At 51.8% G+C, this 23,533-nt stretch overlaps 1 gene segment (V, D, J or C); it reads right to left on the bottom strand.

The window, feature by feature from the left end:
- LOC103080832 (Ig lambda-6 chain C region-like) overlaps nt 1-22,476 on the bottom strand; it is a 23,015-nt gene extending 539 nt beyond the window's left edge. The window contains 5 exon segments of the C gene segment in view: nt 1,598-1,716; nt 10,723-10,924; nt 13,391-13,441; nt 14,694-15,108; nt 22,431-22,476. Coding sequence covers nt 1,598-1,716; nt 10,723-10,924; nt 13,391-13,441; nt 14,694-15,108; nt 22,431-22,476 — 833 coding nt within the window.
- Nucleotides 22,477-23,533: the final 1,057 nt, after the last annotated feature.

The following is a 23,533-nucleotide window of genomic DNA, read 5'->3' as shown; positions in this document are numbered from 1 at the left end:
GGGTGGCCTGGCCAAGCCGTCCCATGTGCGGCCTCAGGGCCCCCATGCGCAACCAAAGCAGCTCTCCTCCCCCCTTATGATCCCTGTCGGACTCTGGAGGTGGCTGCTGCTGCTGTTGGGGTCCTTCCTGCCGGTTACCCCAAGAGCAACCTGCCTCCCCAGGCCCCAAGGAGAAAGGTGGGGGTCAGTCCTTAAGCTGGGAGGGCAGAGGGGAAGCAGACCCCAGAGAGAAAAAACTGACTTTCCCGAGACAGCAGAGGGTGGGACAGGCTGGGAAAGCCGTGAGAGCCACTTACCTAGGACGGTGAGCTGGGTCCCGCCGCCAAAGGTGAACAATGGTGACTGAGACTCGGACCAAAAGCCGTCGGGCCAGCACCTGGGGCCTGTCCTCCGGGGGCCAGGCCGGAGCGGGGACCTGCTGGGCATGACGGGAACAGGGCTGTAGCAGGCAGGGCTGTGTCCTCAGGTTGGGAGGGTGGGCAGCCAGCCCCCCCGAGGCTGGGGCACTCCTGGGTGTCCCCATGCCCAGCCCCCTGTCTGAGGAAGGAGCCACTCACACCGTGTCACCCAGTGTGTCCCCCTAACTCTGAGGCTGCCCTGTGACCACTGAATCCTCAGTGCTGATGGTGCCGCTGAGTGACGAGTCCCCTCGGGTGGCCATGTGGTGTGGCAGAGTGAGTCCTGAGCTGGCTTGGACCTGCCCGACCTCTCCTGGCCTCATTTTAGGGCTTCTGGGTGTTCCTTCCCCCATAATTTCCCACAGTCCAGCCAGGCAGCTTTCTCCCTGGGCCTGTGGACACCAGGTCATTTGGGGGCCCCCTGCCCTGTTGTCTCCACTCATTGAGATGCAGTTCAGTTCCTCCTCTTTCATGAAGCCTTCTTGGATCTTTCAGATCATTGTCTTTCTGTCCATCTGTTTTTCAATCCATCATCCATCCATCCATCCATCATCCATCCATCCATCCATCATCTGTCATCCATCCATCCGTCCATCATCCATCCATCTATCAACCATCCGTCCATCATCCATCCATCATTCATCCATCATCCATCCATCCATTCATCCATCCATCCATCCATCCAACCAACAATGGCTCCCAAACACTCTCCGGCCAAGCACTGTTTTACATTCTGGGACATGCCAGGGCCCTTCTGGCTCTCACCCCTTCTCTCCCTGAAATCTCTCAGGTGATGGACAACAGGGCCCTCATCTGGGTCAAGTCTAAGGTCCCTCTCTAGGTCCTGTTGTACCTAATGTCTCTGCAGGATGTAGCATAGGGTTGGCCCCTCTTTCCAGTGACGGGTGGCCTGGCCAAGCCGTCCCATGTGCGGCCTCAGGGCCCCCATGCGCAACCAAAGCAGCTCTCCTCCCCCCTTATGATCCCTGTCGGACTCTGGAGGTGGCTGCTGCTGCTGTTGGGGTCCTTCCTGCCGGTTACCCCAAGAGCAACCTGCCTCCCCAGGCCCCAAGGAGAAAGGTGGGGGTCAGTCCTTAAGCTGGGAGGGCAGAGGGGAAGCAGACCCCAGAGAGAAAAAACTGACTTTCCCGAGACAGCAGAGGGTGGGACAGGCTGGGAAAGCCGTGAGAGCCACTTACCTAGGACGGTGAGCTGGGTCCCGCCGCCAAAGGTGAACAATGGTGACTGAGACTCGGACCAAAAGCCGTCGGGCCAGCACCTGGGGCCTGTCCTCCGGGGGCCAGGCCGGAGCGGGGACCTGCTGGGCATGACGGGAACAGGGCTGTAGCAGGCAGGGCTGTGTCCTCAGGTTGGGAGGGTGGGCAGCCAGCCCCCCCGAGGCTGGGGCACTCCTGGGTGTCCCCATGCCCAGCCCCCTGTCTGAGGAAGGAGCCACTCACACCGTGTCACCCAGTGTGTCCCCCTAACTCTGAGGCTGCCCTGTGACCACTGAATCCTCAGTGCTGATGGTGCCGCTGAGTGACGAGTCCCCTCGGGTGGCCATGTGGTGTGGCAGAGTGAGTCCTGAGCTGGCTTGGACCTGCCCGACCTCTCCTGGCCTCATTTTAGGGCTTCTGGGTGTTCCTTCCCCCATAATTTCCCACAGTCCAGCCAGGCAGCTTTCTCCCTGGGCCTGTGGACACCAGGTCATTTGGGGGCCCCCTGCCCTGTTGTCTCCACTCATTGAGATGCAGTTCAGTTCCTCCTCTTTCATGAAGCCTTCTTGGATCTTTCAGATCATTGTCTTTCTGTCCATCTGTTTTTCAATCCATCATCCATCCATCCATCCATCATCCATCCATCCATCCATCATCTGTCATCCATCCATCCGTCCATCATCCATCCATCTATCAACCATCCGTCCATCATCCATCCATCATTCATCCATCATCCATCCATCCATTCATCCATCCATCCATCCATCCAACCAACAATGGCTCCCAAACACTCTCCGGCCAAGCACTGTTTTACATTCTGGGACATGCCAGGGCCCTTCTGGCTCTCACCCCTTCTCTCCCTGAAATCTCTCAGGTGATGGACAACAGGGCCCTCATCTGGGTCAAGTCTAAGGTCCCTCTCTAGGTCCTGTTGTACCTAATGTCTCTGCAGGATGTAGCATAGGGTTGGCCCCTCTTTCCAGTGACTTGGTTCTCCTTAATGTCTGTGACCCCCACTTTCTTCCTTCTTTGTTTTCCCTTTCCCCTGACCCATGCATGGCTACTGATCACCAGACTGCCTCCCTGGGTCCTCCTTCTTTGCCATCTTCCCACAATGTGCCCACATGATGAGGCTTGAGTCTATTCCAGCTCCAAACCCTTTCCTCATCTCCACTTAAGTTGCCTACTGACCATCTCCAGCTGGATGCCCAACAGGAAACTCTAACTCACCACTTCCACATGAGACTGACCACTTTTCTCCTATTCCAGTTCTTTTTCTGTCTTTACCTTGTCACAGGTGACCATGAGTGCTCTCACCCCCAGGCCAGAAAACTTTGTCCTTAGATTCTGCATCTAAACACTCCTTCTTAAAGTTAAAACAAGGCCCCAAATAATTAAGAAACAACAGAACCACCCTCAGAGACTCCAAAGCCACAAGAAGTTCCAGGTTTTGCCTTTGCTGATTTAAATTCCCAACTCTCACAAAGATGCAGCATTGAGTTGGGGCTCGTTGGATGCAAGAATCTCTGCCAGAGGATCACACCAGTGTGTTTTCCACCTGCTAAGCTGGCCCAGTTAGCTGTGGTTGGTTTTGTGAGGCAAATATAAAATCTTTTGCTTTAAATTTTTAATTGTTTTAAAATTATAAGAATATTAGATATATAACACAAGTAAGCAATCTAGAAGTGCATTTAAAAAGTGCAACGAGGGCTTCCCTGGCGGCACAGTTGTTGAGAGTCCGCCTGCCGATGCAGGGGACATGGGTTCATGCCCCGGTCCGGGAAGATCCCACATGCCGCAGAGCAGCTAGGCCTGTGAGCCATGGCTGCTGAGCCTGCGCGTCCGGAGCCTGTGCTCCGCAACGGGAGAGGCCACAGCAGTGAGAGACCTGCGTACCACAAAAAAAAAAAAAAAAAAAAAAAGTGCAATGAAAGGACACTGGGGACTTCCCTGGTGGTCCAGTGGGTAAGACTGCGCTCCCAATGCTGGGGGTCCGGGTTCATTCCCTGGTCAGGGAACTAGATCCCACATACATGCCACAACTAAGAGCCCTCATGCTGCAACTAAGAAGTCTGTGTGCTGCAACTAAATATCCTGCTTGCCACAACGAAGATCCCACGTGCCAAAACTAAGACGTGGTGCAGCCAAAATTAATTAATTAATTAATTAAAAAAGAAAAGATACTAGACAGTAACTCAAAGTCTCTATTCACAGATGACATGATCTTATATACAGAGCAAATAAATTCCGCAGGTGTGTGATCAACACACTAGCAATGAACAATTCAAAAAGCGAAATTAAGAAAACAATTCCATTTGCAATGGTATCAATTAAGAATAAATTTAACCAATGAGGTGAAAGACTGTACACTGAAAGCTGCAAAATGTTGTTCGAAGAAGTTAGAGAAGACCTAAATAAATGGAAAGATGTCCTGCGTTCATGGATTGGAAGAGTTAATATTTGAAAGAGGACAATAGTAACCAAAGTGACCCACAGATCCAATGCAGTCCCTATCAAAATCTCAGTGGGTGATCATTGTTACAGAGATGGAAAAGCTGATCCTAAAATTCACATGGAATTGCAAAGGACTCCAATAGGCAAAACAGTCTTGAAAAAGAACAGGGAATTCCCTGGTGGTCCAGTGGTTAGGGTTCCACGCTTCCACTGCAGGGGATACCCTGTTCAGGGAACTAAGATCCTGCAAGCCCTGCAGTGTGGGAAAGAAAGAAAGAGAGAGAGAGAGAGAGAGAGAAAGAGAGAGGGAGGGAGGGAGGAAGGAAGGAAGGAAGGAAGGAAGGAAGGAAGGAAGGAAGAATCTCCTCAGCAAATGGTGTTGGGACAACTGGACATCCACATGCAAAAGAATGAAGTTGGACCCCTACCTCATACCATACACAAAAACTCAAAATTGATCGAAGACCTAAGTGCAAAAGCTAAAACTATCTCAGAATAAAACATAGGTGTAGGTCTTCATGACCTTGGGTTAGGCAGCAGATTCTTAGATATGACACTAAAAGTACAAGCAATAAATGAAAGAATAGATAAGTTGGACTTCATCAAAATTCAAAACTTTTGTGCCTCCAGGTACATTATCAAGAAAGTGAAAAGACAACTCACAGAATGGAAGAAATAATTTGAAAATCATATGTCTGATAAGGGTCTAGTATCCAGGATATATAAAGAAATCTTATGACTCAACAAAGCAACAAAAAGACAACTGATTTAAAAGCTGAGCAAAGGGCTTGAGACATTTCCCTAAAGAAGATAGAAAAATGACTGACAAGCACTTGAAAAGACCCCTAACATCATTAATAATTATAGAAGTGCAAATCAAAACCACAATGAGATACCACTTCACAGCCAGTGGGATGGATATAAAAATAGCAATAATAAAAAAAGGAAATAACAAGTGTTGGTGAGGATATGGAGAACTGTAACTCTTGTGCATTGCTGGTAGGATTGTAAAATGGTGCAGCCACTGTGAAAAACAGTTTGGCCAACCTCAAAAGTTAAACGTAAAGCTACCACGTGACCCAGCAATTCCACTGTTAGGCATTTACCCCAAAGAATTGAAGACAGATACTCAGAAAAACACTTGACATGAATGTACATGACAGCACTATTTACAATAACCCAAAGGTGGAAATAACACATTAACTAATGAACAGATAAACAAAATGTGGTATATCCATAAAAGGGAATATTGGGACTTCCCTGGTGGTGCAGTGGTTAAGAATCCGCCTGTCAACGCAGGGGACACGGATTCAAGCCCTGGTCTGGGAAGATCCCACATGCCTCGGAGCAACTAAGCCCGTGCGCCACAACTACTGAGCCCGCACTCTAGAGCCCGTGCTCTGCAACAAGAGAAGCCACCGCAATGAGAAGCCCGCGCAACCCAATGAAGAGTAGCCCCCACTAGCTGCAACTAAAGAAAGCCAGCACGCAGCAACAAAGACCCAACGCAGCCAAAAATAAATACATAAATAAATTAAAAAACAAAAAAAGGAATATTATTTGGCCTTAAAAAGAATGACGTACTGACTCCTGCTACAACATGGATGAACCTTGAAAACATGATGCTAGGTGAAATAAGCCAGACACTAGGGTCTTATATTGTATGATTTCATTTATATGAAATACCCAGAATAGGCAAATTCATAGAGACAGAAAGCAGATTACTGGTTGCCAGGGGCTGGTGAATTGGGGGAATGCAGAGGGACTGCTTTGGGGTTTCCTTTGGGGTGATTAATAGACTCAGGAAAAAGATAGTGGTGATGGTCACAAAACATAGTGAACGCACTGAATGTCACCGAATTGTGTATTTTAAAATAGTTAAAATAGTGAATTTTGGGAATTCCCTGGTGGTCCACTCGTTAGGACTTGGTGCTTTCACTGCTGGGGGCCGGGTTTGATCCCTGGTCAGGGAACTAAGGTCCCAAAAGCTACTCGGCCAAAAAAAAAAAAAAAAGTGAATTTTATGTTAAAAGAATTTTATCTCAGTTTCTTAAAACACTGACAGTACCGAGTGCTGGGGAGAATACAGAGCAACTGTAACTCGTCCACATTGCTTGTGGGAATGTAAAAAGTTTTAGCCACTCTGGAAAGCTGTTTGGTAGTTTTATATAAACATACACTTACCCTCTGATAAATCAAATCCTACTGCTAGGTATTTAACCAAGGAATGAAAACTCATGTTCAAACAAAGACTTGTATGCAAATGTATATACTGTATTTATTTATCATTGCCAAAAACTGGAAACAACCCAAATGTTCCTCTATTGGTGAATAGTTAATAAACTCTGATACGTTCATAGATGGAATCCTACTTAGCAATAGAAAGGAACAAACTATAGATAAAGGGGATAATTGGATAATTGCAAAGGTGTTATACTGAACTAAAGAAGCCAGACTCATACGGTTACGTACTTGGAATATATTGAGCAATAGAAAGGAACGAAGTATGTACAACCAACAGTCTGGATGAACAGCCAGAAAACTATGCTGAGTAAAGAAAGTCGCTTCCAGGGCTTATATCCAGAGAAAACCATAATTGGAAAAGTCACATGCACCCCAATGTTCATTGCAGCACTATTTACAGTAGCCAGGACATGGAAGCTACCTAAATGTTCATCACAGAGGAATGCATAAAGAAGATGTGGTACATACATACAATGGAACATTACTCAGCCATAAAAAAGAATGAAATAATGCCATTTGCAGCAACAGGGATGGACCTAGAGATTGTCATACTGAGTGAAATAAGTCAAAGAAAGACAAATACCATATGATATCGCTTATATGTGGAATCTAAAAAAATGGTACAAACGAACCTATTTACAAAATAGAAATAGAGTCACAGATATAGAGAACAAACATGGTTACCAGGGGGCAAAGCGGGGGAGAGATAAACTGGGAGATTGGGATTGACATATACACACTACTAAATATAAAATAAGTAACTAATAATAACCTACTGTATAGCACAGGGAACACTACTCAATACTCTGTAATGGTCTATAAGGGAAAAGAATCTAAAAAAGTGTGGACCTATGTATAGCTATAACTGATTCACTTTGCTGTCCACCTGAAATTAACAACACTGTAAATCAATTATACTCCAATAAAAATTTTTTAAAAAAAGAAAAAGAAAGAAAGTCGGTCCCAAAAGGGTACATGCAGTATGATTCCATTTATAGAACAATCTTGAAAGGACAAAATTAGAAAAGAAGACCAAATTAGTAGTTGCCAGAGTTAGCAGAGGCTTGGGAGGGAGAGAAATGAGCGTGGCTAGAAAGGAAACTTTGTGGCCATGGAAATGTTCTGTACCTTGACTGCCTCCATGTCAATATCCTGGCTGTGATTTTTTTATTTTACAAGACATTACCGTTGGGAGAAACTAGGTGAAGGGTAGATGGGATCCCTCTGTATTATTTCTTACAGCTGCATGTGAACCGACAGTTATCCCAAAACAAAAAGTTTAATTTAAAAAAAGATTACATACTGCATGATGCCGTTTATATCTCGAAAAGGCAAAACTATAGGATCAGAAAGAGATCAGTGGTTTCCATGGTTGGGGCAGAAAAAGGGATTGACTACACAGAGGGCGCAGGGAAATTTTGGTGGGGGGTGGAAATGTTCTGTATCTTGATTGTGGTGAGGGTCACACAACTCTATAGTTTTATTAAAATTTATACAACTGCTAATACCAAAAAGGATGAATTTTACTCTGTAAATCGAAATAAAACAAAAGCAGTGTGCTAGTATGACATATTGCAACCTGTTTATAAAAATCTTTATTATGTCATTACAGTTGTCAAAAAAACCATATCAAATGACTGTAATACTCCCTACCAGGAATGTACCGTAGTTTATTTTGCCTTCCCTTATCATTGGACATTTAGGTTGTTTCTACTTTTTCCCCAGGAACACACTTATAGTATTTAGCTGAAGTTCTGATTATATCATCAAGATAAATTTCTAGAGGTGGAATTGCTTGATTAAAAGGAATGTATGGGGCTTCCCTGGTGGCGCAGTGGTTGGGGGTCCGCCTGCCGATGCAGGCGGCGCGGGTTCGTGCCCCGGTCCGGGAGGATCCCGCGTGCTTCAGGCCGCTGGGCCCGTGGGCCGTGGTCACTGGGCCTGCGCGTCTGGAGCCTGTGCTCCGCGACAGGAGAGGCCGTGGCAGTGAGAGGCCCACGTACAGCTAATAATAATAATAAAAAGGAATGTATGTTTTTATGAGTCTTGGTGTGTTATTCCAGAAATTGTTTGTTCCAGAAAATCAGCCTCCCGCTGACAGTCCATGACTGTGCCCATTCCTCCCCATCAGCACTCTGATAACGTCACTTTAAATTCACTTGGCTATTTCATAGCAGATCTTGGTACCTGGTTACCGTGGACCTCCTCCCCATCCCCAAGGCACAGGCTTTGGCCAAAGCCCCTTCTCCACGTCCCTTCTCCATTCTCTAATCTGCCCTCACAGTGGTCTCTGATCTGGAGCCATTTTTCCAAAACACAAACCTGACTCTGACAGTGCCCCACTTAAATCCCTCAATGACTCCTCATGGACCCCAGTATAAAGGACTGGGTTACAAGACCCCCATGGTCTGCACCCCGCTCTCCCCGGCTCTGGAAGCTCCCTGCGGGTCTGTGCACCTCAACTCTCCTCCTCAGCACCCCTTGCTCCCTTTGCCTGGAGCCCCCCCATCATGGGTCAGGGCCCTGGATCTGTAAGACCAGCTCGGGCATCCCTCACCACATCTTACTTCTCCTAAAATGGTCCATGGGTCTGCCCTATGCCTGGACACGACCCCCTTGGTTCAGGCCCACCCTGAGACCCTGAGTGGCCTGTCGGGTGAGTGGACGTCCTCGGGGGAGACTAACTTCTTGCAGACCATCCCTTCTCTTGGACCATTTTGTTAAAATACAGGACACAGCATTCTCTTAGCTGTCCAGCAAAAAAGCCAAGGGGGCATCCTGGCTCCTCCCTCTCCTGGTCCTCTCACCTCCTGACTCTGTCCAGCTCTCTGTCCACTCTGCCCATGACAACACCTCCCTCCCTGAGGCCTCTCTAGTTCTGATTTCCCGCCCCCTCCCACCCACCCAAATCCAGTCACATTTCCTTGCAAACATCCCCCAGGACCCCCCAGATGAAGTCTATCCTCCAGGGACAGGTCCTCCACGTCTGGGCCTGGCCGCCCCTCTAGCCTCTCTCAGACCCACGTGCCGCAGCCCTGCGGACCCCCGGGCGCTTCCTGAGGGTTCTGTGCCTGTGTTGCCTTGCCCAGGTGGACCCCTTGACCTGAACTCCAACCCCAGTGGGGCCCCCTCTGTCCTGCAGGCAGCGCGCTGCATGTGGTGGTTGTCGCCGGGCCCCTCTTCCCTGGACCTTGAGTTGGGGCCTGACCTGATGGAGATCCTTCTCTCCTCGTGTTCTGCTGGATCCTGCCCTGGCTGTGCAGTCCCTACCGGACGCTGCGGTGCCGGCCCCGACCTGACACTCACAGACACCCACCCCCCTCCACGGCTGTGCTCCTGGTGCCGCAGACTCCACTCCTCCTGTCCCAGACCTTCACCACCGTGGCCCCAGCATCCCTGGGGCAGGCGTCAGGCTGCAAGGCCCTCATCCAACTAGGACCCCTCACTTTGCAGAGGGGGAAACTGAGGCTCAGAGAGGCGGACTTGTCAGCCGGGTCTGTTTAGGTGATAGGGATGGGGACAGCTGGAGGCTTGGGCGTTGGAGTCAGAACCAGCTGTGTGACCTTGGGGAGTTGCCTCACCTCTCTGGGCCTCTATCCCTGTAAATTGGGGGTGACAGAGGGACCTGCCTTGTGGGGCCACTGAGAGGGAGGTTCTGCCCCTAAATGGTCAGCGCCCACGATGAATGTGCTGCTGTGTCACTGATCATCACAAATGGTCCCAGATGCTCAGCAGTTTGTCCAGGGACCTCCCACCACAAGCAGAGAGGAGGGGGCTGGGGTCACACAGCAGCGGCAGGGGCACACTGCGGCCCCCACGGACCCTCCCCCAGGCCTTTCTCATGGAGACACCTGCACCCTGGTGGGCTTGGGCTCCCAGGGACCAGTCGCAGGAGGTGGTCCTTGGCTGGGGGACCCGGGGACACCAGGGTAGGTCTCCTCACCACACAGCCTCAGCCAGAGCTTGAGCCCTGGTGCTCCAGGGACCAGAGCCTGCCCAGCCAGGGGAAGGGCGAGGAGGTGGCTCACCAGCTAAGAGGAGCCCCAGGGATCCCAGGATGACAGCAGCCACTGCCCCCTCCTGCCCCTGCCTCCCTGTTCCTGCTCTACCCCGAGGACCAGAGCGAGGTGGGTGAGGCACTAGTCTTGGGTACAAAATGTAAGGGGCGCCAAAAAAATCAGTAATTCAGATAAATATTTTAATACAATATAAAAAAATAAAAATTAATGCAAACAAATCTACACTGGACAAAATGTCAACCCTTCAAATAAAGCCACCGTCTGCCCAGGCCCCTCCTCTCCAGCTGATGCTCCCTTCTCGCCCCTCTCCCCTCACCTGCTCTCTGTCCCCACTCCCAGTTCTGCCTGCAGGGACCCTCATGTCCCCCCATGATTCCCTCGGCCCCTTACCTGTGCCAGGGGTTCCAAGGGCTGCTTCCTGCCAGGGTTTCCTCGTGGGGGGCCGTGCTCCGCGGTGCTGGCGTCAGGGGCAGCAGGCCATGGGCGCCCACGGCCAGGCCCAGCACTATTAGAGGCCAGTTGTGCCTGGGGACACAGCTCTGACCCCTGCGGGCCTCACAGCCCCACTGGCCTGTCCTGGGCCTCATGTGCCCTCAGGTCAAAGGCACCTCTGGCCGACCCGCTGGCGTGGGCTCCCTGGAGGGGTGTTGGCAGGTGCCCCCGGCTCCCCTCTCTGGCGGTAGCCGTCCCAGGGCGTCCTGGCCCACATGGCCCTGGCCTCTGCCTGGGCCTTCTCTGTCCCTGCCCCCAGCACCCGGCCCCCTCCAGGGTCCATGGCCGTTACTCCTGGGGGCCTCTCCCAAGAGGGGCACCCGCCAACTGCTCTGCTGTGGTCGGAATCCAGGGCTCAACCGCCTCATGCTGCAGCCCCTGCCGGCCCCACCCCTGGGACCCTGGGTGGGGCACATCTGCTCCTGCCCTAGTTCCCAAGGGCGCCTGTGTAACATCTCCCTGGGGCCTGGAGAGGCCGAGGAAGGCGGCAGAGTGCCAGCAGAACAGGAGCGGCTGAGGCCTGAGCTCAGCAGGGTGAGGCTGGGGCTTCTCTTCCCACCAGCCTTGGGCGGGGGTGGTGAGAGGGGAGGAAACAGGTGCAGGTTTAGCAAGAAGCCAGCTTCAAGTCAGGGAATCGTGATTTCATTATAAAATGGTGGGTTTAATGATCTGTGTTCAGCACCTCATGGTCTCACTCCCCCCGCCCCGTCGTGTCTCTCTCTCTCTCTCTCTCACACACACACACACACACACACACATACACACACACACTCATAGATTTTATCCAGAGGTCACCACCACCAGCAGAGTGTCCGGTGCACAGTGGGGACTTCTGAGAGGCCCCCCTTTCCCTCTCCCGTCCAGGGGAGCCTGCCTGCCTCCACAACATCTGGATGCATCATCGCCCAGGGACCCTGTGCTTTGGGGTGGGGTGGGAGGTGGGCAGAAAAGAGGCACTGAGCCCACCTTGGGTAGCGAGGGCCTGGCTCTGTGCTGGTGCTGCCAGCAGTGATGCCTCAGGAATGTTATACATAACATAAAATTTGCCATTTTAGCCACTGTTAAGTGTACAATTCAGTGGCATTAAGTCCCTTCACATGGTTGTACAACCATCACCACCATCCACATCCAGAACCTTCACACCTTCCCAAACTGACTGTCTGTCCCCATTAAACACGATCTTCCCATCTGCCTCCCCAGCCCCTGGGAATCACCCTTCTGCTTTTTTTTTTTTTTTTTTTTTTTTTTTTTTTTTTTTTTTTTTTTTTTTTTTTTTTTTTTTTTTTTTTTTTTTTTTTTTTTTTTTTTTTTTTTTTTTTTTTGCCATCCTGCACAGCCTGCGAGATCTTAGTTCCCTGACTGGGGATCGAACCTGAGCCCCCTGCAGTGCAAGCAGAGTCTTAACCAGTGGACCACCAGGGAATTCCCCACCACCATTCTGCTTTCTGTCTCTATGATTTTGACCCCTCTGGGGACTTCATATAAGTGGAATCAGACGGGATTTGCACTTTCAAAGTGCTTTTTAAACTGGGAAGTGCTCCACGCACAACACAGATGGAGGATGACTATAATTATATTTCTTATTATCATCATTGGGAGATGGCCCATCTGGTGTGGCTTGGGAAAACCATCGGCCATCAAAAAACAAACGAATCCCTGATGCTATCCAACTGCCACTTTTCAAATTTTGCGTTGCAACTCCCAGAGGTTGTGGAACCAATTCAGTCAGGTGCAGCCAGAGTCCTGCAACAGCGAGGTCATCCAGAGCAGACGGAGAACAGAGGGCGTCCGCGCGAGGCGAGGGCAGCTGGTTCGTGGGGTCCTGCCTCAGTTATCCGAAAATGGGAAATGCATTTCTTACTGGGGCTTTTGATAGAAAAACCTTTGGAAAACGCAGTCCCGGCCCAGTTGTTTGCAGGAGATGGAGCTCCTCAGCAAATCTGCCCTTGCACGTCAAGTCTGTGTTTGAACTTGAGTTCAAGTTCAGACTGGATGGGGTTCGTGTTTGAAACCACTCTTTGCTTCAGGTCCTGATGGTTTGTCCCTCTCTGTGAGGTTCTCCCCAGGAGCCCCCAGAGTGAATTTCATAGATGCCACGTACCCTAGTGGAGTTGGGCCATTCCAGATATCCTGTTGGCATCTGTCTTACCGTGGTCATGGGATGCTGTAGCAGACAGACTGATTTCCCCATATCACAGGGAGTTCAAGAAGGCCACCGTGAGGTCAGACTCCGTGGACCGATGTGACTTTGCTTAGATCCTCATGTCCCACACACACTGACCGGGCATCCCTGAGGCCAGGTACTGCATCCCAAGACCTCACGGTCCTCGGGAAGATGGGCCAGCACTGAACGGTAACTGGGTGCGGGTGCCCTGACACGTGATGCGGGGTATAGGGGAGCCCCTGGGAGGCCCTGATCCAGTCCAGCTTCTCCCCATTGTGGTGCTTGGCCCACTCCAGCCTCATACCTGGGTTCCTTGTACCTTGGGGCCTGGGGTGGGGTTCCTGCCAGGGTCCAGGCTGAAGCTGCTCCCTCCCCGCACCCCTGTGTGGGTGTGACACTCACCCACTGCCCGGCGCCCAGAAGCTGTGGTTCCCCCGAGGACAGCCCCAGGTCCTGGGGAGAAGAAGGGGCTGTCCCTGAATTCAGTGACCCCAGCTACTCCCCATAACCTGCCCTGCACCTGCTGTTGCTACAAACCACATCCTCCTGTGGTGGCCATGCTTGGAAATCCGGGTCTGGCTGGTCCCTGGAGACCGTCAGGGGATGGGCAGGGCCTTCCCAGCTGGTGCAGCTGCAGCTCTGGCCTCCCGGGCCTGTTCCCACCCCATCCCTGGACCGAGAATGGCTGAGGGCTGGATTCAGGCCGAGCCAGAGAGGTCTGGGTCCAGATGTCCTGCTCAGCAGACCCCCTGCTCAGGGTCCCTGGCTCCTCTGTGCCCTGCCCCCATCCGTCTCCCCTGGAGCAGAGGGGTGTGTCATGCCCAGTCACTTCTGCCCTGCTCCCGTGTCAGAGCGCGACCCCTGCCTCCTCCTGGTCAGCCGCCTGCCCATTCTCCATCCCACAGGCCCCAGAGACTCCTCCTGTGGCCACCAGGACCTCTCTCCCAAGTCGTCTCCAGAGCAGACACGTGGGCCCATCTTCTCCAAGTCCCAGGTGTGAACGTTCTAGAAAATTCCAGGTTCTTGGGATCACTAGACCTGCTATATGACTCCCAAGCCCTTCTCTGGGGGTGGTCTCCGCTATTGTGGAAGGTTGAAAACATTCTCCAAATCCCAGAGGTCTGGAGGTTTCATTCGACGTGAGAGTGACGCTGTAGTCACCCTTGTTTATTTAAGGCCAGTGTAAGAGTTAATTTTATGTGTCAACTTGGCTGGGCCACAGTGCCCAGATATTTGGTCAAACATTCTGGATGTTTCTGTGAGGGTTTATTTGGATGAGATTGACATTGAAATCAGTGGATTAACATGAAATTGATGCTTTGAGTAAAACAGATTACCTCCCTAATATGGGTGGGCCTCATCCAATCATCTGAAGGCCTGAGTAGAACAAAGACTGACTTCCCCAGAGCTAGAAGGAATTTTGCAGCAGATGGATTCACTGCCCCTTTTCCCTGGGTCTCCAGCCTGCTGGTCCATCCTGCAGATTTTGGACTCACACCTCTACAACCATGTAAGCAATTCCTTAAAATAAATCTCTATTTATAGACACACACATCCTGCTGGTTCTGTTTCTCTAGAGAACCCTGGCTCACACAGCTCATCGCATGGATGGTCATTGTGATTCCTGTTTCCCAGACGAGGACACTGAAAGTTAGGGCCTTGTTTAGGTGCAGTGACGTGACTTTGGGTTGAGAAGGAGTAGAACCTTCTTGGTCCAGGGTGGAGGTGGCAGGGGAGGAGTGGGTGTGGACTGTGAACACCAGGCTGGGGTGGCTGGGGTGGGCAGTTTCGTGCCTTGAGTCCCCGTCTGTCACGTCACCATGAGTCACGGCTCCCACCGCCACGGTAGATGGCACTGTAATAGCCTCGTCCTCGGCCCAGTCCCCGCTGATGATCAGGATGGTTGTGTTCCCTGAATGGAGCCAGAGAATTGGTCAGGGATCCCTGAGGGCCGGTTGCTATTGTCATAGACGAACAACACAGGGGCCTGGCCCGGCTTTTGCTGGTACCAAGATGCATGTTTATGCATGACATTACCTCCTGAGGAGGTGATCCTGACCTTGTTCCGAGGGCTATTGACACTGAGGGCGGCTGGGTCAGTTCATAGGAGGCCGTGGAGCCTGTAAGAGAGGAGGAGAGGGGACTTCCCTGGTGGTCCAGTGGCTAAGACTCTGTGCTCCCAATGCAGGGGGCCGGAGCTTGATCCCTGGTCAGGGAATTAGATTTCACACGCCGCAACTAAGGAGCCCACATGCTGCAACTAAGACCCAGTGCGTCTTAGTTAAATAAATAAATATTTTTAAAAATGAGAGAGAGAGGAGGGGAGAGCGGACTTGAAGATGAAGGCCCATTCCCAGGGGCTCCCCCCCTCAGGCTGATCCTGTAGCAGCTGTGGGGGACGGGGGCGGGGGGGGGGACGGTGCGCAGCACCTGTGCAGAGAGTGAGGAGGGGAGCAGGAGAGGGGTCCAGGCCATGGTGGAGACGCCCCGAGCTCTGTCTTATGCGCCTGGAGCCGGGCATGACCTCCCAGACCCTCTCATTGTGGCTCATGCAAACCTGACCCCTCCTGTCTTTGCTGTGGTCTCCCTGTGCATCTGAGGCGCTGGTCCCAGTTAGGGGCGCGGCCATCTCGCTGGGCTCCCCACACCCCACAGGGCTTCTCCCTCTGCCCTCCTGCGTCAGGGAAGGCTGGCTCTGCCTTTGGGTCTGAGATGTGGTCAGGGCCCCAGAACTGGCCCCATATGTGCCTCCCGCCGTGGGCACCCACTTCAGGCGGCTCAGAGCAGAGACAGGAGCAGAGCCCCCTCCTTCCTGTTGCTGTCCGATGCCTGCAGCACTGCCTCCTGGCCCTGGTCGCACCTCCCAGGGAACATTCATCCCTTTTATGGAGGGTCGTTTGCATTTCAGGCATCTCTCAGGCCTGAGTCTACACAGATTCACAAGAAACAAATCAGTGGTCCCACTCGTCCAGTAGTCCTTGCGGCAGGCGGTTTTGACGGAGGGAGAGGTGCTGCTGGCAGCGCCATATCCCTGTCCGTTTCCCTGGGCGGCAAAGCTCAGAGTGAGGGGTGGTCCATGGGATTGAGGAAACCAAGGCCGCAGCAATAGCCCCTCCAGGGAGAGGCCTCCAGTTTCCGTCGGGAGAGGGCTGAGAAAGTGGAGCATGAGGGGTGTGGTGCAGAGGCTCATCCCAGGAGGGGAAAGTGGAGGCAGGGGGTGGGGCGCGGGGCTGCCAGGAGGGCAGCTGCAATCCGGGAGTCAGGGCTGCGAAGCACAGCTGGAGGGTGGTCGAAATGCCCAAACATCTGGGTCTGAGTGGGAGGGAAGGGCCTGCACTTCTGAGCCAGAAGGAGCCAGAGGTCAACCGTGGGAGGTGAGCGTGCTCTGTGCGTACAGGCACACGTGTTACGTTGCTTCTGGTTTCCAGGTGCTCCTGAGAAGCATCGCCAGAGCATCACCTGTTTGCCCACATGGGTGGTTTGAGTGAGAGTGCCTTAGTGAGGCTGACCCAGATGACAAGGGTGCAGGAAGTGCTCTGAGACTTTCATGTGCGTGGAACTGCCAGGGATCTTGTGAGAATGCGGGTTCAGACTCAGCAGGTCAGAGGTGACCGGGACACATGGCATTTTTTACAAGCTCCCAGGTGATGCTGCCGCTGCCAGCCTGTGGACCCACATGGCGTAACGGGGTGTAAAGGGCACTCTGCACTGCCCCCTGGCGGCCTTGGTCGCGGTGTCTGCACTTGTCCAGTGGGTGATGGAGGCCGTCGGTGGTCACCGCGGCCGGAGGGGCGATTCCCAGGGACAGCTCTGACGTCCGCTGAACTGAAGCTGAGGTTGAACTGGATTGTCGGAGGGTAGAACCTCGGGAAGCCGCGTTTCTGGGTCAAGGACGTACTGATGAGATGCAGGAAATGAGAGAAGGGTTTGGGTTTGAGGGGCTTTTGCAGACTCCCCAGGTGGACGGCAGTCACTGGAAGTGGAGGGAGGGAGAGGAGCGGTCGCGGTCGGCCTGTGAGGACGACCACCCTCCCAGCACCACCTCCCTCAGCTGCAGTCCAAATAGTCCCGCGGAGCAGAACCCTGCTCCCAACTCCCGGCCTCCGACACCACTGTGCCTTGAGGGCATGAAACAGAGCTTTAACTTTATTTATTTTTATTTCTTTAATTTTGAGAGAGTGGTGTAAGGTGGGTACTGTTATCCTGAACTTACCCTTAGTTTTTCTTCTTTTGGGTGAGTAAACTATTTGGGATCCTGGCTTAGTAACTACCAGTATCACAGGGAGGGTTTCAAAATGTTCACATTCTTGTGCTCTTTCTCCATTTAGGGTGTAATAATAATTGTCCTTTTAAGGAAGATGTGATGTGTGTGTGTATATATATACATATACACACAAGAGAATATTACTCAGACATAAAAAAGAATGAAATAATGCCATTTGCAGCAACATAGATGGACCTAAGGATCATCATACTAAGTGAAGTCAGACAGAGAAACATAAATATCATATGATATCACTTACATGTGGAATCTAAAAAAACCCAATACAGGTGGGCTTGTATACAAAACAGAAACAGACTCAGGAGCAGAAACATCGAGAGAAGACTTACGTTTATCAAGGGAGAAACGTTGCGGGGAGTGATAAATTGAGAGTTTGGTATTGACGTATACACACTGCTGTTTGTAGAATAGATGATCCATGTGGACCTACTGTATAGCACAGGGAAATCTACTCAGTATTCTGCAATAACCTAAATGGGAAAAGAATCTGAAAAAGAATGGATATATGTATATGTATAACTGAATCATTTGGCTGTACACCTGATGCTGACACAACACTGTGAATCAATTATACTCCAATATAAAATAAAAATTAAATTAATAAAAAATGAATGGGAAAATTTTTAAAAAAGAAAACAACAACAACAATAATAAAGATCCACACACCAAAAAAAAAAAAAATCATCATCCTTTAGAGAATTAGCTGGAGTAAAGGTACCTTGGCACAAATTTTTTAAAGACAAAAGTAAATGGACTGTTTTTGACACATTGTCATGTTCCTGGTTAGACACCAATTTGAATGGGCTTGTGCTGCCTAAAGACAGAACGACTTACCATAATTGCAATGGATTTAAACACCTCAAATATCTTATACCCACCTCAAATATCTTATACCCACGAACCTGGAAGATGCTGGCACACTGACTTGTGATTTCTATGACTGGTAAATAAAGGGAGAAAAGATCAAACATTTATCCTGCCTTTACTATGTGAACAGTCCCTTGGGTGCCTAAATCATTGAGGAGGGGACGTTTTCTTCGTAGTTTTGCTAGAATGAAAATATCCTCGTTTTACATACCGTTGTGAATGAATGGATTTGGGCATTGGGCGTGCATCACAAAATTTTTGTGATGCAACTTAGAATAAGACGCAAGGACCCTTCATGTCCTAAAGGGCCTCTCAGTGTTAATCCCACCCCCTCTTTATGTGGGGCCACCTGCCCCAGCTCATCTTGACAATCCCATCACAACCACACCAGCCTCTGTGTGCACAGAGAGCCCTTGCATTTTCACTCTGTCTGACCGGCACGTTCCATCCCTCAAGACCCCTGGGCCTTCCTCAGATCCTCTCCACTGAGGATCTGGAGGTCTAACTCAGGTCAGAATGTTCGGGCCTCTGGTCTTCAGTACCGCTGGTGACATGTCCAAGCCTGCTGGGTTCTGTGTTTCTGGGTCAGACTTGGGAGCAGCGTCAAGCATTTCTGTGCACAGACCACAGCTCTCAGCATCCCTGCACCCATTTTCTGTATCACAGTCAGGAACCCTGCTGTGATACTTGGGGGTGGGGGAGCACTTTGGGTACCAGGCAGCAAATCCCAACAATCTGGGAACCCCACACTCTCCAACATCTCTTGCCTCCATTAACAATTCAGAAAGTTTCCCAAATGTTCCCTTCCCTGCATTGACCTTTTTCAATCTTTTCCTTCCACAGCACTCCTGATTACTGGATATGATCACTGGATTTGCAAGTTTTCCCTTCTTAGGGAATCACAATGACCCCAGATGTTTAATGGGGTCCCGGAATGATGAGGTCTTTGGGACCCAAGAATTCATTCAGTCATGCATTCGTCTATACATCCATTTACTCAACTCCGTTATCAGTGTATATCAGACCCAGAAAATGAGATGAAGAGGTCCTTCCCACTGAGAATTTACAGATTAGTAGAGGAGAGAGACTTGCAAACTAAGTTCAGAGCTGCGCAGCAGGCGCTAAATATAGTTAGGAAAACACGATGTTTGCACATAGCAGGAAGTTACTAACTGTGTAAAGAGGTCAAGGAAGTCTTGCCCAAAGAGTGACAGTGGAGATAACTGCGGACCTCAGAGTCGGTGCAGCCAGCTGGGGGTCATGGCAAAGGGACAGGAAGTCCACTGGCAAGTAGATGGCTTGGGCAGAGGTTTGGAGGCAACCGAGAGCATCAGCAGAAACAGATGGTGAGAGCAGCGCACAAGAAATGGGACTTGGGACAGAATCTGGGCCAGTCTCCAAAGGCTGTGTCACAACATGGAGTCTGAATTTTACCCCTTCAACCTGTACTGTCCTGTCGCAGCCAAGGCAACTGCGGACCACTTGGAACGTGGCCGGTCCAAATTGAGATGAGCCCCGAGTATAAAATACACACTGGGTTTTGAAGATTTAGTATGAAAAAAGAGTTAACCATCTCATAACTAATTGTACATTGCATGTTTAAATGATGATATTTGAAATGCATTGGTTTAAATAAAATATGCTATTAAACATCATTTCATCTGTTTCTTTTTATCTTTTTTTTAAAAATGCAGCCACCAGAAAATTGGAGACGGCAGATGTGGCTTGCATCCATACCTCTGAGGGTGGGAGACAATCGAGGCTACAGCGGAGGAGTGCAGGCAAGGCTGGATCTGGGAGTAATAAAGATGAGGAGTGGAGGATCCAGGCTGCAGCAGGATGATGGGCAGGAGGCCAGATTATGGCCGGGTAAGAAATGACTCAGACTAAAGGAAAGGTTTAGACAAGGAGGAGGCCAGGCCTGGTGACTGATGAGGAAATGATACCACTACTTGGTTGAGCACGCGTTACAGTCAAGTGCAGGTTAAGCATTTTATAGAAATTAATTGGTGCTATTATTGTCCTCTTTACAAACAACACTGGAAATGTTGGCCTAGCATCCAAATGACCCTTCTGAGGCTGACCAGAGCTAAGACTCATGCTCTGCCTGGCCCGAGGCCCGGGTCCAAGTTCCCATCCTCCAGGAATATGGTGGGGCAGGCGTGCTGGGATGATGGAGGTGCTGACCTGACTCCCTGCTCTCTGGGTTTCTTGTCGTGGCTTGGAATCACAAAGGATGAAAGCAAGGGAAGAACAGGTTACAAGCAGGTGACAGAGTTCTTTGGGGACCACCTAGATGGCCTTTGGAAACCTGGGCCTGGAGGCCCCTGCCAGGAGGCAAAGGCTTCATGCAGGAAGAACTCAGTGCATTTCAGAGAGAGGAAGCCCAAAGGGTGCTGAGAACTGGCCGGAGCTGAGACCATTGTTTTACAGGCGACTCAGGCCACACATGGAAGGGCTGATATTGACGTGAATGTACCCTTCGGGGTCTTTTCAGCCGTGATAAATGGACATTCTCAGCCAAGTTTGGATCACAGGGGAGATGGTTTGCCTGGCACCTGAGTGGGAGGCATGTCCACACGTGGTGTGGACGTGGGTGTACAGGGTCCCTCTCTGCAGGGCACACACTGACTCACCACCCAGGGGCTCAGGATGCAGATATGGGCCAGGGTAGCAGGAACCCACCATTCCCTCTTTACCCAACAAGCTCATCGGCAAGGCCACACACATGCTTTGTATCCCTCCTGCCCCCGGGTCTTCCAAGGGTCCAGAGGGTTAGTATCCTGGAGTCCTCAGGCAGAAGGAATTGAGGGTGACCTTGATCACCCCACCGAGTGTGGTTTGGCTGAAACCTAGAGGCAGGAACTGGGTGTTTCTCTGGAGCAGGGGTCAGCAAAGCATGGCCTGAGTGCCACATCCAGCCCAGCCCTGTCTGTTTCTGTAAATAAAGTTTAATAGGAAACAGCCATGCCCGCGTGTTCACATATTGTCTGTGGATGCTTTTGAGCCGTAAGGACAGAAATGAGTAGTTGCCACAAAGATCATATGGCCCAGAAAGCCAAAAATATTTACTACATGGCTCTTCACAGAAAATATTTGCCAGCCCTGCCGCTTTCCTGCACAGAAGAGGAAACGCCTTTCTCTCTCCTAGACCAGTGTTTCTCAGGTGGGGTGGTTTTGCCACCTTGGGGGCCTTTGGTGATGCCTGGAGACATTTTTAGTTGTCATAACGAGGGGCAGGAGGGTGTTTGGTGGGTAGAGGCCAGGGATGCTGCTCGACATTCTGCAGTGCACAGGGCAGCCCTTCTACAACAAAGAGCCATCTGGCCCAGCGGAGGACGTAGGCCACCCCTATCCCCGGGCACGGCTGTCCTCCCCAGAGGCCCGATGAAGGCATTTTCTGAGCTGCTTACGCTGTGCACAATCAGGTGACAATAGGGGGTCCTGTCCCAGGCAGGGGCATCCCCCAAGATGCTATGGCAGCCCCCTGCCTCCCAGGACCCACAAGACCAGAGGCTCCGGCCAAGCAGACCGTGACCGGCCAGGTCTCCTGGGACCTTCACCCGGGTTGGGTCTTGGGTGCGTCCCACTCATTCTGACTGTTCGCAGAACATCTGGGGCCTCCCTGGAACAAATTCAGACCCAGCAAAACAAATTCCCAAGACACAAGCAGATTTAATTCCCGAATCCAGCCTCCAAAGGGGTTTCCAGGAGCTTCTCCTCACCTGGGGCAGCCCAAGGCCCCACCCTCCTCGCCACACCACCTTCTCCTCAGGGAGGCGCCCTTCTGCCTTTGGTTCAAGGTAAGCGTGTCCTAGGGTGCCTGGGAGGCTGGAGCAGCAGGCTCCCTTTCCTCCCTCCTCTCCCTCTGCATCTCCAGCTCCTGCTCCACGCCCTGGGCCCCCACGGCGCAGAAATACACAGCCTCGTCCTCCGGCTGAAGATCAGAGATGCTCAAATACCCTGTGTTCTTAGCCAGGTCTTTGGAGCCAGAGAAGCGAGGGGGGACCTTGGGGCCCTGGTTCTTGTCCGAGTGGGAGAAATATCTCAGCAGAAACCTTGGGGGATGGCCAGACCTCTGCTGGTACCAGTAGATGCTGTGAACACCGACATCATGGTCGCTGCTCAGCGTGCAGGCCAGGCGGATCGTGGTTCCAAGGGACGAGGACACGGATGGCGGCTGATTCAGCACCGGCTGAGGGCCACAAGCTGGGGACACAGAAACATGTGGGCATCCAGGGCAAAGCAGGGCGAGGGAAGGGGCCGGGGGCCTTGAGCTCTGGGGGTTCTCACCTGTGCAGTGGGCCAGGAGCGCCAGCAGGACAGGGGTCCAGGACATGGTGCAGCCGAGCAGAGCTCTGCCTCCAGTGTGCACTGGGGCCCCGGGCCCTCGCGGGGCTGCGCCAGCACCCTCCTCCGCCCTCCCAGGGGTGGGGCCGTTGCACGCCCAGTTCCCAGTGGCCATCCCAGACTTCTTGGGTTTGCATTGTCGGTTAGGGGGACGGCCCCGTGGTGGCCTTTGCGGCTCCTGCCTTGGCCCCATGGAAGCGTTTAGGGAGGAAGCACCTGCTTGGAGCTCGCGGGTCAGTGCCCAGGAGGCCAGGCTCGAGTCCCTGAGGGGGTGACCTCAACATCCCCCCGAAGAAGATGAGCCCCACAGAATAAGGTTCTTGTGCACATTTATGTGCCTGGTGAACCGGGAAGAGAGGACAGGTACTCAGGGTGGAAAATACCTGCTTGGTGCTGCAGAAAGTGTAAGGGGCCCTGGGGTGAGGGGGCCACTCTGTCCACTCCCATGTCCCTAGCATGCCCTCCACCCAAACCCAGCCCCTTTCCTCCTGGAGTAAAGCTGGAGTGACTAGCAGCTTCCTAGAAGGGAGCATCTTGGGGGCCCCCATCTGGGGCCCAGGGCAGGTGGAGGTGGAGGTAGAGTACCCTTACCCACTTCAGCACTGCCCTGGCCCTCTGCCCCCTCCTCCTCATGACGGTCTCCCCAGGGATCAGGGGAGGAGGTGTAAGTGAGCTCAGTGGTCCTGGGGGCCCACTCCTCGGCCAGACCTGCACCTGCATCCTCAGGTCCATAAATAAGACGCTATGTGGGGAACAAGGGGTTGTACAGAAAAGAACTGGCTGCTCTTTGTCCCTGGCACTTGGAAGGGAGTCTCTAAATCCTTGGAATTTCCCGAGTGATAGGAGTGTCTTCGTTATTCATGGAGGACCCTGAGTTTATGCTAATGGGTGATTCAGGATGGTGACTAGCCATGAAGAAAGCCCCACCGTGTGATTCAAAGATTAGGGCTTTAGTGGGCTTCCCTGGTGGCGCAGTGGTTGAGAGTCTGCCTGCTGATGCAGGGGAAACGGGTTCGTGCCCCGGTCCGGGAAGATCCCACGTGCCG

This window comes from Lipotes vexillifer, unplaced genomic scaffold (assembly GCF_000442215.2).
Source record: "Lipotes vexillifer unplaced genomic scaffold, Lipotes_vexillifer_v1.1 scaffold1783, whole genome shotgun sequence".
Lineage (NCBI taxonomy): Eukaryota > Metazoa > Chordata > Mammalia > Artiodactyla > Lipotidae > Lipotes > Lipotes vexillifer.
Note: the sequence above shows the minus strand (reverse complement) of the source record. Positions and strands in the feature narration are given on the sequence as shown.